Here is a 13,122-nt window from a genome sequence, read left to right on the forward strand (position 1 = left end):
ATTATTGTTTAGGCCTACTTTTTTTTTCTTCAAAGGATATGTTTTTAATTGTAGCTGTTAATTTTGTTGTTATTTTTATTTGTTACTTTACTAGAGACGTAGAAATAGTCTGTTACAATAAAATTTATTGATCACGTTTTATTTCCAATTCTGGTGTGATTATTATTGCTTAACCTCATCCCACTTTGTTAACTACGTAAGCCTATACTACAAGTACCGGTACACCTAAGTTACTCCATTATTTCATATTTCCATTATTATTGTTGTAAAGGGAAATGCAATTTAATATTTATTGGTTTCATAGTTAATTATCGCTATAATCTTGAATGAGTGAAGCGATTATAGTAAATTTCATTTCGTTTTGCTCAACCAAAAATAATATTAACCTATTTCTTGCAGGTATTTTCGAGTTTATGGTGGAATTTAATATACTTCATTAAAATAATAAATTAACTTTATGCATTTAATATTTCAATAATGGAAGGAAGGTGTTAATTTTATCCAAAAGATCACAACAAATGTGTAACATATTCTGTCGTCTTCTAGGAGAGAGATCAGCGACGATGAGGCGATAGTGGCGATCCTAGTGGTGGGCAACTACTCATGTTTGCATTTTTACTACATATTGACCTTCGCTACTGTATATAGTAGACTGTGATGCTGTCTCGCTTCGCTCGCGCATTTCTCGGCACACATTTCACATTACACATCTCTCGGTATAGTGTGTAACCGGCCTGACTGTGGACTTAGGTCGGATATCTTTTATTTTTGAACTTAAGTGTACAAGCTGCTTGGTCTACTCTTTATCTTCTGTGCTCTTAGGTGCATCTTTCCCTGCAACAAGAAATTTTTTTTATGTAATCGTTTGTCATATGTTTCATATGGATAGAGTAGCCAATAGGAATTCATTCTGAGTCACGTGGTGTTTTTATGGGAGATGAATTTCGAACCCTGATTGGTGGATAGTATTTAAATCTATCGAGGATTTGAAACGTATACAGATTTAAAACGGTTCGATTGCATGTGGAGGAACCTAATAAGAAATCAATATTTTTGCCATTTATTTGTGTTTTGGTATTTCGAGGGAGAAGTATGGCTTCGAGAGAGGATGAACAGAGTATACCTGATCTCATTTATGATGGGGGAGCTAATGTTACATATAAAAAAGGCAGGTTTTTTGGAAAGGTGAGACGCTTTTTATGTTTATGATATTTCTAGGGAATGTTAAAGCTGTTACTGCAATGCTTGTTCTGCGTATTGTTCTTATTGTGATTTGGGCATATAGTCTGCTATAATTTAGAACTTCGATTATATTTGTGAAATATAATGAATTCGTTTTCCGTTTCAGGGTGGCTTTGCGAAGTGTTATGAAATAACAGATACCAAAACGGGGAATGTGTATGCTGGTAAAATTGTTTCGAAACGGTTAATGACTAAACACAACCAAAAGGACAAATTGACACAAGAAATAGCTATTCACAGAAATTTAAACCATAGGAATGTTGTGGGCTTCCATGGCTTTTTTGAGGATAATCAAAATGTGTATATTGTACTGGAACTCTGTAGAAGAAGGGTAAGTTAATTTTATTACATTTTGGGGGAAAATCTGAAAGACTGGTGCAACAAGACTTAAGAGTTGTTGGATGCGGATAGTATAGGAAATGGGTGACGAGAACCGGCTACTACACCATTCTTTCATATTATGGGCATTTCGAGATTTTGTTTGACATTGCGCATATGCGTAGACATTAGGTGGAAATAGTAATTTATGAAGAAATTAATTTTATGGTCGTTTGGATCTTTTAATGGAGAGAAACTTCAACGAAATCTCAGCTCTTAATTCTAACCTATGACGGCAATCAATTTTCTCGATTATACTATACAAGGCAAAGCAACCACCAGAAGTGTAAAATTAACAACCGAAAATGCATTACAAGCCGTTGGGAACCAAATTACAACTGTGAATTTTGTAAATAGCTATAACAGATTTCAATATATTAGGACTAAAGTATTTACTACACATGTGGTGATGGTAGAGATATTGTATGATGCAATGCAACCAACATAGCTAGTATTTCAGAATATTTATTTACTGCAGCCAACAGTCTTGATGCTACAAATATTGTTAGTTGTTTACTTATGGCTTGTAAGGAACCCGGGGGTTCATTGCTGCCCTGACATAAGCCCCCTGACATTGGTCCCTATCCTGAGCAAGATTAATCCAGTCTCTACAATCATATTCCACCTCCCTTAAACCCATTTTAATGTTATCGTCCCATCTACGTCTCAACCTCCCCAAAGGTGCAAATATTGTTATTAGTGGTACTAAATTAAAACAATGTAACACTACACTACATTACACTGCAGAATAAACCTGCATAATGTCTTCATTCATTTAGTTCTTGGAATGATCCTGCTGACAGATTTTTACAGTCCTGACGCCACAAATATTGACAAATACGAAGATGGTTTGAAATTAAACTAGGATTAGTCTGAAATAATCTTTATTGCTCAACATATCCCCCCCTCCCAAGATACAAACATTTGGTCCACCGGTGCTGCAATGCTGCTATACCCTTCTTGTACACAAATTCCTCGAGGTCTGCAAAAAAAACCTTCTGCTGCTGCTATAACCTGTTAATTTGAGAAAAATATCTTCCCACCCAAGTGAGTTTTGATCTTTAGGAAAAGAAAGAAGTCTGAGGGTGTGAGATCTGATGAGTGCAGCAACAATTTGAACCGTAGTTCATGTAGTTTAGCAACCACAATTGCAGATGTGCGAGCAAGTGCATTGTCATGATGAAACAACACTTTGTTCTTGGTAATGTCTGGTCTCTTCTCGCGAATTTTTCTCTTCATTTGCTGCAGGAGATTTGAATAATATTTTCCTCTTTGCTAGATAGTCAATCGTGATTATTCCCTTAGAATCCTAGAACACAGACATTACTTTTCTTGCCAATTGAACGTTTTTGCTTTCTTTGGAGATAAAGAATCACAATACTTCCATTGTTTCGACTGCTGCATTTTGTCTCTGGTATGCTGTAGTGGATCCAGGATTCATCAGCGGTCACAAACTGCCTAAAAAGTTTTTTTCTCGAATCGAATCAGACAATCCCTCGAAATTTGACAACAGATCTGCTTTTGTTCCTCTATTAACAAACATGGAATCCATTTTGCAGAGACCTTGGACATACCGAAGACATTAACGAAGATGTGGTGCATCATTCAGTTGAGATGTTCATAACCAGGGAACGGATTTATATGGACTAAAAATATATGAAATATGTAAATATATATGTAGTTATTTTTACCAAAATATGGAATTAAATATGGATTTTTACCAAAATATGGAATTAAATATGGACTTAAAATTATAAAAAAATGACTATGTACGTTAAATATTGGTACATTTTAATCAAACTAAACAAAAAATATAATGGACGTACCTTATCTTCCATGTAGTTTCAACAAAACACAATTTTTATTGTCTGTTACCATAACAATAGGTTACAAACATTTCTTTCAAGTGCTGAAAAGTGAATCTTCTTCTATTGTCTCTGAGGATAGATTTATACTGACTAAAAGAGCGTTCGACGTCACAAGAAGTAACTGGTACATAATTCAATTTCACAATGTCTGCTGGGGATAAGTCCAAGTTAATCTTCACTGTTGATTCACCACTCATCACAGCAACAACCTTTTGTAGTTCTTCATATCCAGGGTTTTTTGAAAGTACAGTGTCCACCTTAGCTCTTACTGCATCTGCAACTTTACCTCTACCACGATTCAGTTGTTCCACAGTACTATTTATAATTTCAAAACTTTCAGATAGTGAAAGGTGCCTATTTTGGAGACTTTTGAGCGTTTTTATGATGCATGAAAATGTATGCTGAATGTGAGCTAAGTCATTCTTCACACTTATGTCACAGGTAACTGTTTTCGCAGTATCAATTGAGACTGCATCTTCAGAGTCCAATGCAAGGAGAACATTGTTAATAGAGTCTATATGTTCGGCATAATATTCAACTGCTTCTAGCCATGTACCCCATCTAGTTAAAATTGGCTTTGGTGGCAATGGAATTTCAGGGTACATTTCTTTCAACACGTTAACTCTACTGGGAGCTTTGAGAAATACTTTTTTCACTGATGAAATCAACAAATCTACTTTAGGGAAATTGTCTCTGACCACTTCTGCCACACGATGAAATGCATGCGCCACACAAGTAAAATGAGTCAATTTAGGATATACAACAGATAATGCTTGTCCAGCTTTGACCATATAAGGGGCAGCATCGCTAATAAAGAATAACACATTATCGTACATAATACCCTTTGGCCACAGGATACCCATAGCTTCGTTGAACAGTTTAACTATAGTTTTGTTATTGCACTTTTCTAGAACATCACAATGTAAAAGAATTCGTTCAGAATATTGTTCACTTAACAAACCGATAACTACATTACCAACAAGTCTACCTTCTTTGTCGGGAGTCTCATCAATGGAAACCCAAATTGAACTATCTTTAATTTCATCTCTTATCTTCTGTATTGTCTCATCGTAGATGGATGGAGCATACGTCTTCCTAAGTGTTGACTCATCCGGGATTGTATGTTGAGTATATTTTTCAAGGAATTCCCTGAAGACCTTATTCTTTAGTTTGTAGAGAGGAATATCAGCAGAGATGAGAGAACGGCACAGGTCGATGTTAAACTCAGATCTTACATTCGATGTTGTTGGTTGTGTTAAAAACAATTGTCTCTGCTTGGAATTTAGTTGTTTGTTGGCCTGATGTTTACTAGTTGTAATGTGTTGTTGCACCAGGAACTTTTGTGTAGATGATACTGCACACTGACACAAATTACAAAATAATATTTTATTGTCAGTTGATAAACCATCTTCTTTAAATTCTGAAATGTAACTTGTTAGTTTTGATTTTAAATTGACTGAATGACGTACTTTTGGCATATTTACCGTCTTTATAGTATGATTTACAAAACTGAACCTATGTGTACTCTGACTGGCATTTAACTGTTGAGCTGCACAACTGAAGTCTGTTAAAAATTTTAAATTAAATTAATACAGTTTTGTAACTTACTTTCCCATTGTTGATAGGACTGCTAATTTTCAAATAACTCTGATGTTAAAGGGATTACTGAACATGTGTTTAAATCTCTATTGTTGAAATGTATTTTTAAAAGTTAATGAAATTTTGTTTTGTTTTATTGTTAAACCTAATATAATATGGACTGTTTTATATGAAATATGGAAAATATATGGAAATTAACGAAAATATGTACTAAACTCTAAAATATGGAAAAATATGGAAAATAAAAGTAGGATTTTTCAACCCTACACATTGTGAAACATAAAGATAATGCAAAATATAAATTATATTAGCTTTATAAGTAAATATGTATTTACATATAAATCCTTTCCCTGTTCATAACCTTGCTAATTTCCCACAGTTTCAGTCGACACCTTATCAGCCACTGGTGTAGCTCTGTCAGCTGCTGAGGTGCGTGCCTGGTGATTCAGAGTTGTGCTCGGGTGCGGGTTCGATTCTCGCTTGGGCTGATTACCTGGTTGGGTTTTTCCGAGGTTTTCCCCAAATGTAAGACGAATTTCAGGTAATCTGTGGCAAATATTCGGCCTCATCTTTCGCCAAGTACCATCTCGCAATCACCAATTCTATCGACGCAAAATAACTTAGTAGTTGATACAATGTCGTTAAATAACCAACTTAAAAAGCACCATATCGTGGATTTTTTCTAAGATTTCTTCACTTGTTGCAGTTACTGAACGTCTACTGCTTGGTTCGGCTTTCACACACTCGACCATGTTTAAATAGTTGTTGTTTAGTTCACTGTCCAAAGACAGGTCTGAATGTCACAAATGATACCAACAAGGCACACTTATGAGCAATTAGGTTAGGAGATAATGAGTTAAGGTGGCCAGTTTCTTTCCCCTTCCATTGCATACATCGTCAAGTGCTGCCCATTTTTTCATAGTTGAAGACATTGGAGCAGATTAGTCCAGTGTAGCATCCGTGTGTGCTTTAATTTCTGTTGGACTCGTTCTCTTTTTTACGAAATATATAATGACAGCAGGAAGCTAGATATTTTCCATATTTGCCAATCTATTCGGCACACTAACTTCAAAATTAAACTACACAAAATGTAGTCAACAGGAAATTACAATTTTTTCTGCTTTAACTAACGTAAAATAACTGCTAACATTGGTGGCATTGTTGACATGTTTTCAGTGCCATCTGTGTGTTAGGCCATGAACTTTTCAAATGTACCTCGTATATATTTTGTGTTCCTGAATGTTTCCTCAGATGGAGAACTCACCAGTTTGACTCATTGTTAGTATGTACAGATACGGTATTAAAATTTGGAGGGAGTCTACCTGTATGTGGGCAACAATTTCGCACGACTGTTCACAAGTAACATATAATTATACAGGGACTCTTGTTTACTGGACATGTGCAATGTGTTGTAAGCGAAATCCCAAATCACATATTAACAGATTGATCAGCCTTATAGACTTTGAAGGCAACAACTTTTATCAGTTTCACCATGCTGCCATCTAGCAATTGCAGCAGAATTCACGTTATAACGTTCATTTGAATTGCATGGAGCAACTGTACTTGCATCTAGCAGTTGTTACCAATCGACAGTGGTGATCCTGGTAGTTGTTCTCTTTTCCACCTGTTATCGTTTTTAACATGGGGATGGCCAATCTGTTAATAAGGGAGCTCCAAATTTTATTTCTGTACCTGTACATTGATGACTTGATCAGTGAAACTAAAAATGGTTCACACTGTCAGCCTGTCATGTGAGCAGAAAAATTATGTTACTGAACCATTATATCTTCTCCAGTAGTTCTTGTAGATTGTACTGGTGTGCTCTATATGCTCCTCAATGAATTTGAACAGAGTGTTGGCAACTTTGTTGCTGTTGTAGCATATTGTCATCAGCTCCTCCTTTGTTTTTATGCCAATGAATGATTGTGAGAATCCAGGTTTCTTCCATGAAATGTCCGCTATATTATTTACATGAACCATTCTTTCACTTGTTGATCTCAATGATGTGACCAAAACCTCCAATTTTCTGCCTTGTGTTGTATTTCATGTCTTTGGAAATAATACACCTCACTACAGTAACTGAATCAGTCAGATACGGTTACGCTTACTGTGCAGGCTACATTGTTTGTGTGCAAAGGAGTAGACTTGCCTAATTTTGAAAACCTCACTGTTATCTTTCTTGAAATCTCGTGAAGTTTAACTTGAGTCATCATCATGAAACAATACTATGGCAATTCACTTATTTCAGGAAAAGCTTATTCAGTTTTCAACATTGAAATTTAATGATGAAGTGAAGAAGATTTTTTATTTTTCAGATAGCTTAGCTGTCCAATATAACAAGAGAATTTTTTAAGCCTTTGCTATCACAAAAATTATTTTGGACATTTTTCAGCTATAGTTCACAGCAAAGGCCTGTATGATGGGGTTAGGGGCTCAGTTAAAAGGGTGGCAGGAAGGATAAGTCTGCGAAGACTATACCAAAATCAGACAAAGACACCTTTTCAACTCTATGAATTGGCAAAACTTGAACTTTCCAAGATCACAGACTTTGCATAATGTTATGCAAGGAGACTAGGGTATATAGAAAGTATGACAGCTGGCACTACAATTCAGTAACTTCATGGCAATGCCAGGAACTCGAAAGTTCCAGGCTTTCATTCCTTCAATGTGTGAAACAAACATTTATGCTAAGTTGTTTAGGTACCTTTGCTCCATTATCAACTAGCTATCCCATCATCCCTCATGGAGAGATGCTAAACTGGTGAATTGAAAGGTTATGTAATTTTTATATATAATGGCAGACAGCTATGTTTTAGGGAAAAATGGAGTCGAAAATGAAATGAATTTATACAACCGTATTTTAAACTCTGAGAAATACAAAACTTTGTTTATACTTTGTAACTAAATTTTGCTCCAAATTAGATTTGCTGTGAAAATGTAAGAATGCGAAAATACCGTAGAGGCAAGGAGGAAAATATGGCACTAATTTAGAAAACAGCCAGTCAAAACTTTACCAATTTGAGAATCTCTATTACTACTCAATACCGTACAATATGACTAATTTCCACAGCACAATTTCCAGTACTAATGCTGTGCTGATTAGGTTATATTTGGAGCAGTTGTTTGCATGCTTTCAATCGCAGGCCTCCGGTTACCTCAGATTGAGCATTCCTTTATTCGGATCATGTAGTGGTTCGAATCCGAGTATTTTTTCAATAAGTGTATAATTTTTTTGTTTATTCTCATTTTTTGACCCTCTCTTTCTTCTTTTTTCCTTGACGTACTACTTTATCCGACAGCTTTTGTTTTTTCTACATTTCAAATTCATAGCATTTATGGAAGAGCATATTAGTTTTATGTTATTGATCAAATTAATGTAATTAAATTCAATTATTGCCAAATATATAGCAAAAGTAAAATTTTTCAATAGCTAATGTAAACAATTCTAATTCTCCTAGAAACACTCCTTTATTCACAAATAGTTACTGCCAATATTAGTCTAATCGATTGAGTTTAATGTAAAATATATTAAATGGAATTTCGGAATGGAACCTAAATGTGTGGTATGATTGTGTTAAGGTTCACTGTTTAAAAATAATTTAGGCGTATTTCAGGCTCTTTGTTATCTTTAACTCTGGAAAACCCTTTTACATAATAGGTATCCCTGTAACATGCCATGAAGGCACTTAGGGGGCATGGAGGTAGAGCCCCATGCTTTCCATGACCTCGGCACTAGAATGAGGTGGTATGGTCAGCACCACACTCTGACCGCCTTTTACCCCCGAGAAAGACCCGGTACTCAATTTTATAGGAGGCTGAGTGAACCTCAGTTCTGAAAGTTTGGCAACGAGAAAAAATCCTGTCACCACCTGGGATCGAACCCCCGACCTTCCAGTTCATAGCCAGCTGCTCTACCAACTGAGCTACCCGGCCGCCACCCTTTTACATAATATTAGTAAATATACTGTAACATAATAATAATAATAATAATAATAATAATAGTAACTTTCTAGGAATATCACTTTTGTTGATATTGTACAACATTTTGTCCAATATTCTTTTGAGAACATTAACTCCATATATGGATGAAATTATTGGAGATCAACAATGTGGTTTTAGGCGTAATAATTCGACTATTGATCAGATTTTTTGTTTTTAACAGATATTGGAGAAAAAAATGGGAGTATAAGGGCACAGTACATCAGTTATTCATACATTTCTGTCTACACTTTCAAGCAGAAGACCAGTTCCCGAGTCTAATTGTTCACGTCTTTACATGACTCCAAGTTTTCGAATCTATCACAACACTAATTCCAGAACGTAATTTGACTTCATATCTAAGCCGAAACAGGTTCCCAAGTATAACCATAACTATCACAATGTATGTTAGCTACATGTCTAAAGCAAGCCAGATTTGGGAGTATTGAATGATAACTATCACCGAATTTATTTTAACTACATCACTAGGCTGAGGAATGTTTCCGAGTGTTGATGAAAACTGTCACTGAACCCAAATTAGCAACACAACTAGGCTGATGCAGGTTTCTGAGTGCTGATGAAAACTATCACTGAACGCAAATTAGCAACATGACTAGGCCAAGGCAGGTTAATTGTTGATATGATTTGATTAAGCTATCCAGGAAACCTCTCATTTTCTCGTCTCTTGTCTTGATTCATTGCTGCCAAATAGGAGAAAAGACGCAGGAAATGCAAACACTGTAGATGGCACTAGGGTCTAAAGAACTGCCAAAGCGATCAAGCCGACGAGCATGGATCACACCTAAAAGCACTGGGTGCTCTAACCAATGAGCTACGATGAAGTTCAACACACAGCACCGGATCGAATCCTTCTCCATTGGTTCTTTTCCCCTCAATGACCTTACTCCATGTTCGACTTTTATATTGACATATATTTCTTCTTAAGTAAACAGTCATCATCACACAAGGAGCACACTTAATTGAGTAACTTGGCATCTGGGACTCCTACAGTGTATGCACTGTTAGGTGAATAATCTACATAGAAATTAATTTTTGGTCCTACAGATTTATCTGTGATGGGGTTACCATTTTTATTAACAGAGAAAAATTCGCTTTGGCACCAAGGGTCGAACCCAGTTCTCCCAGTTCAATGCACTGGGCACTCTAATGACTGAGCTACACCAAAGTTCAACCCAATGCACCGGATCGAATCCTTTTCCATTGCTTCTTTTCCCTTAGTGGCCCTACTGCGTGTACAACTTATATATTGACATAATATTTTGAAGTCAACAGTTAATTCATCGCATAAGGAGTGCATTCAATTGAATGGGTTGTCAGTCGGGACTCCTACAGTAAATCCACTGTTTGGTGATGGTTACCATTTGTTATTATTGGAGAAAAATTGGCTCTGGTGCTGAGGATCGAACCTGGGTCTCCCAGTCTCATCTGGTGCAGTGGGTTGAACTGCAGCGTAACTCAGTGGTTAGAGTGTGCAATGTGTAGAATTGGGAGACCCGTGTTCAATCCTCGGCACAGGAGCAAATTTTTCTCCATAATGGTGAGGAGACATAGATGAAAGCAGAAAAATAGGAAAGATTGGAGCAAGCTGTGTATGCAGCGAAAGACCTGAATGAACGAATAACAAATTGTAACTATCACAGATAATTCTGTAGAATCAAAAATTAATCTCTACATAGATCGTCTAACAGTGCATATACTGTAGGAGTTCCGGCTATAATTCACTCATGTGAATGCACTCCTTGTGTGATGGTTGTTAATTAAAAAAAAATATATGTTATATATATATATATATAAGTTGAATATGGAATAAGTACAGTGTAACATTAAAGATTATATAAAATTTATATCTTCTCACCATTTGTGGGCTGCCACAAGGGACAAAGAGTACTTAACCATAGAAATTTTTTACAAGTTCATGAAAAACCATTAATTTTGTTTTAACAATGAAGTTCTTACAAGTACATAGCTGCAAATAATTTTTTTGAGATTAGTGGAAATATACCTATTTTTAGAAAGGCAAGTGTTACAAAAAAGTAAAGAATGCTACTGAACTTAGTTTGATTTCGAATATAGGTGATTCTTCAGGAGAGCAATTGATCCTTTCAATGCAGCTAAGGTTACAATCGGAATAATAGATGTAGGTATTCCAAGCCTCTTAAACACATCTTTCATGAAGAAAGTAGCGGTACCTCTTGCTCCAACCAGAAGTCCGATTACTTCAAGCTCTTTTAGCTGGTATTTTTTGAGGTAATAGGGAATGGTAGGATTGTAGATATTCTTTTTTTCATTATCCACTTCTGCTGGCTTTTCCTCATCTGTTTCGAAACGCACAGTGGGATCAATTATGTATCCAGATCTTGTAGATTCCTTGAAAGCTATTATGTCTATGCGCCATATACTGCCAGTGACGGAGAGACCATGTACTTCTTCAAAGGTGTTGTAATCGGCATCTTTAAGGGCAGTGGCTATAATTGATCGTACTTGGTGGTATCTAGCGTTTCGCAGAGCTTTGCCGTGTGGACAGGATCCCAGGATGTATGCAAGAGTTTCAACCTCGTTGTGGCAATGCCTACAACGGTTGTCCTGAGATCTTCCCAGCACAGCACATACTGCAGCAACATTTCCAACCATTTTAATGCCATCGCGCCATTCGCTGTTGGAGAGTCCTTCGTGTTTACAAATACATTTGTTGGCACCAGGATATTGTTTAAATAAAACTATGCCTTTCCCTTTCTGTGGATGGCAACACCAAATATCAAATTCTCTGTTCCTCAGAAGGTTACGAATCTTTGTAACATTTAAGAAATGTTCATTCTTATGAAATAAGGCATCTTCTGGAACAATGTTCAGAGATCTAACGCTCTCCTCATGAACCTGATGTGTTTGTATGATGTATGGGTTTTGAGATTTGTGTAAACATTGAAGGGCAGTAATTTGTTGTAGTAGTGCTTCCCATTTTGTTCGAAAAATTCCTAGTCCTTTGTACTTTCTGGGACTATAAATCATTGCATCAGGAATGTCTGTAGGCAGATTCAGTACCTCTTTCAGTGCACTTTTTATTAATTTGTCGGCATCATCCATGGTTGTTATAGAGATATGGTTATTGATTTTGTACTGATTATTAACCTTGTTCTCTTTTAAATAAATGTTCATGTTAAAACATGGTGTCAGGTGTAAACTTATATGTCTCTACAAGTTACAAATATAGAGCATGCAAATGTGGAAGGATCACAGTATCATATTCCTGAAAAATTTAGTTTTAAAGCAGAAGAATGACAGGTGGATATGTAGATATGAGACGTTCAGGAAAGTCAGTAGGATAATTAAGAAACCTAATGAAGAACATATTGGTGACCTGATTTATACAATGGGAGATGAAGCAGAAATAATATTTGGATTCTTTAACTTGAACGAAGCAGACAAATGTAAATGTAACATTGTAATGAATTGCTATAACAATTTTTTCTGTTCAAAGAAGAATATAATTTTTGAGGGAGCGCAATTCAATTTAAGGAGACAGAATGGTGAGTCTGTTGATGAATTAATAACAGATTTATCAAAGAATTGTGACTTCGGTAATTTGAAAGAAGAAATCATACGGGATCATATTATTGTGGGAATATCAGACAATAATTTATCACAAGTGTTGCAGATGGATCCAACATTATCTTTAACTGCATGTATATCTGAAGTTCAGCAAGCAGAGAGAGTTAAAATACAATAGTCGGTCATCCGCCCAGACAATATAGAGTGTGCAGATATTGGATTGCTAAGGAAAAAGGCAAGCTACCCAATGAAAGTAACTGTATGTATTGTGGGTCAAGTAATAGACATGAAGACAAATGGAAATGTGCAGCTCGATTCAGAGAATACTACAAATGTCATTCAAGAGGACATTTTGCAGTTGTATGTCACAAAAATATAGAGGAAGTAACAGCAGTGGTTGAGCAGGTAAATTACTATTTACAGACATTAAAGTGAGGTGATGGTGTATATAAATCATGGAAAATGTGGGGTGAAGTTTCTCATAAGCCGG

The 13,122-nt window shown here is 36.0% G+C and overlaps 1 protein-coding gene across 1 annotated transcript in view; it reads left to right on the forward strand.

Moving 5' to 3' along the window:
- Positions 1 to 947: 947 nt before the first annotated feature.
- polo (Serine/threonine-protein kinase polo) overlaps positions 948 to 13,122 on the forward strand; it is a 125,323-nt gene continuing 113,148 nt past the window's right edge. The window contains exons 1-2 of the mRNA XM_069833608.1: positions 948 to 1,185; positions 1,349 to 1,573. Of these exons, the coding sequence (XP_069689709.1) occupies positions 1,093 to 1,185; positions 1,349 to 1,573 (318 nt within the window). The 5' untranslated portion in view covers positions 948 to 1,092. The remainder of the gene's footprint in view (positions 1,186 to 1,348; positions 1,574 to 13,122) is intronic.

Source organism: Periplaneta americana, chromosome 8 (genome assembly GCF_040183065.1).
Source record: "Periplaneta americana isolate PAMFEO1 chromosome 8, P.americana_PAMFEO1_priV1, whole genome shotgun sequence".
Lineage (NCBI taxonomy): Eukaryota > Metazoa > Arthropoda > Insecta > Blattodea > Blattidae > Periplaneta > Periplaneta americana.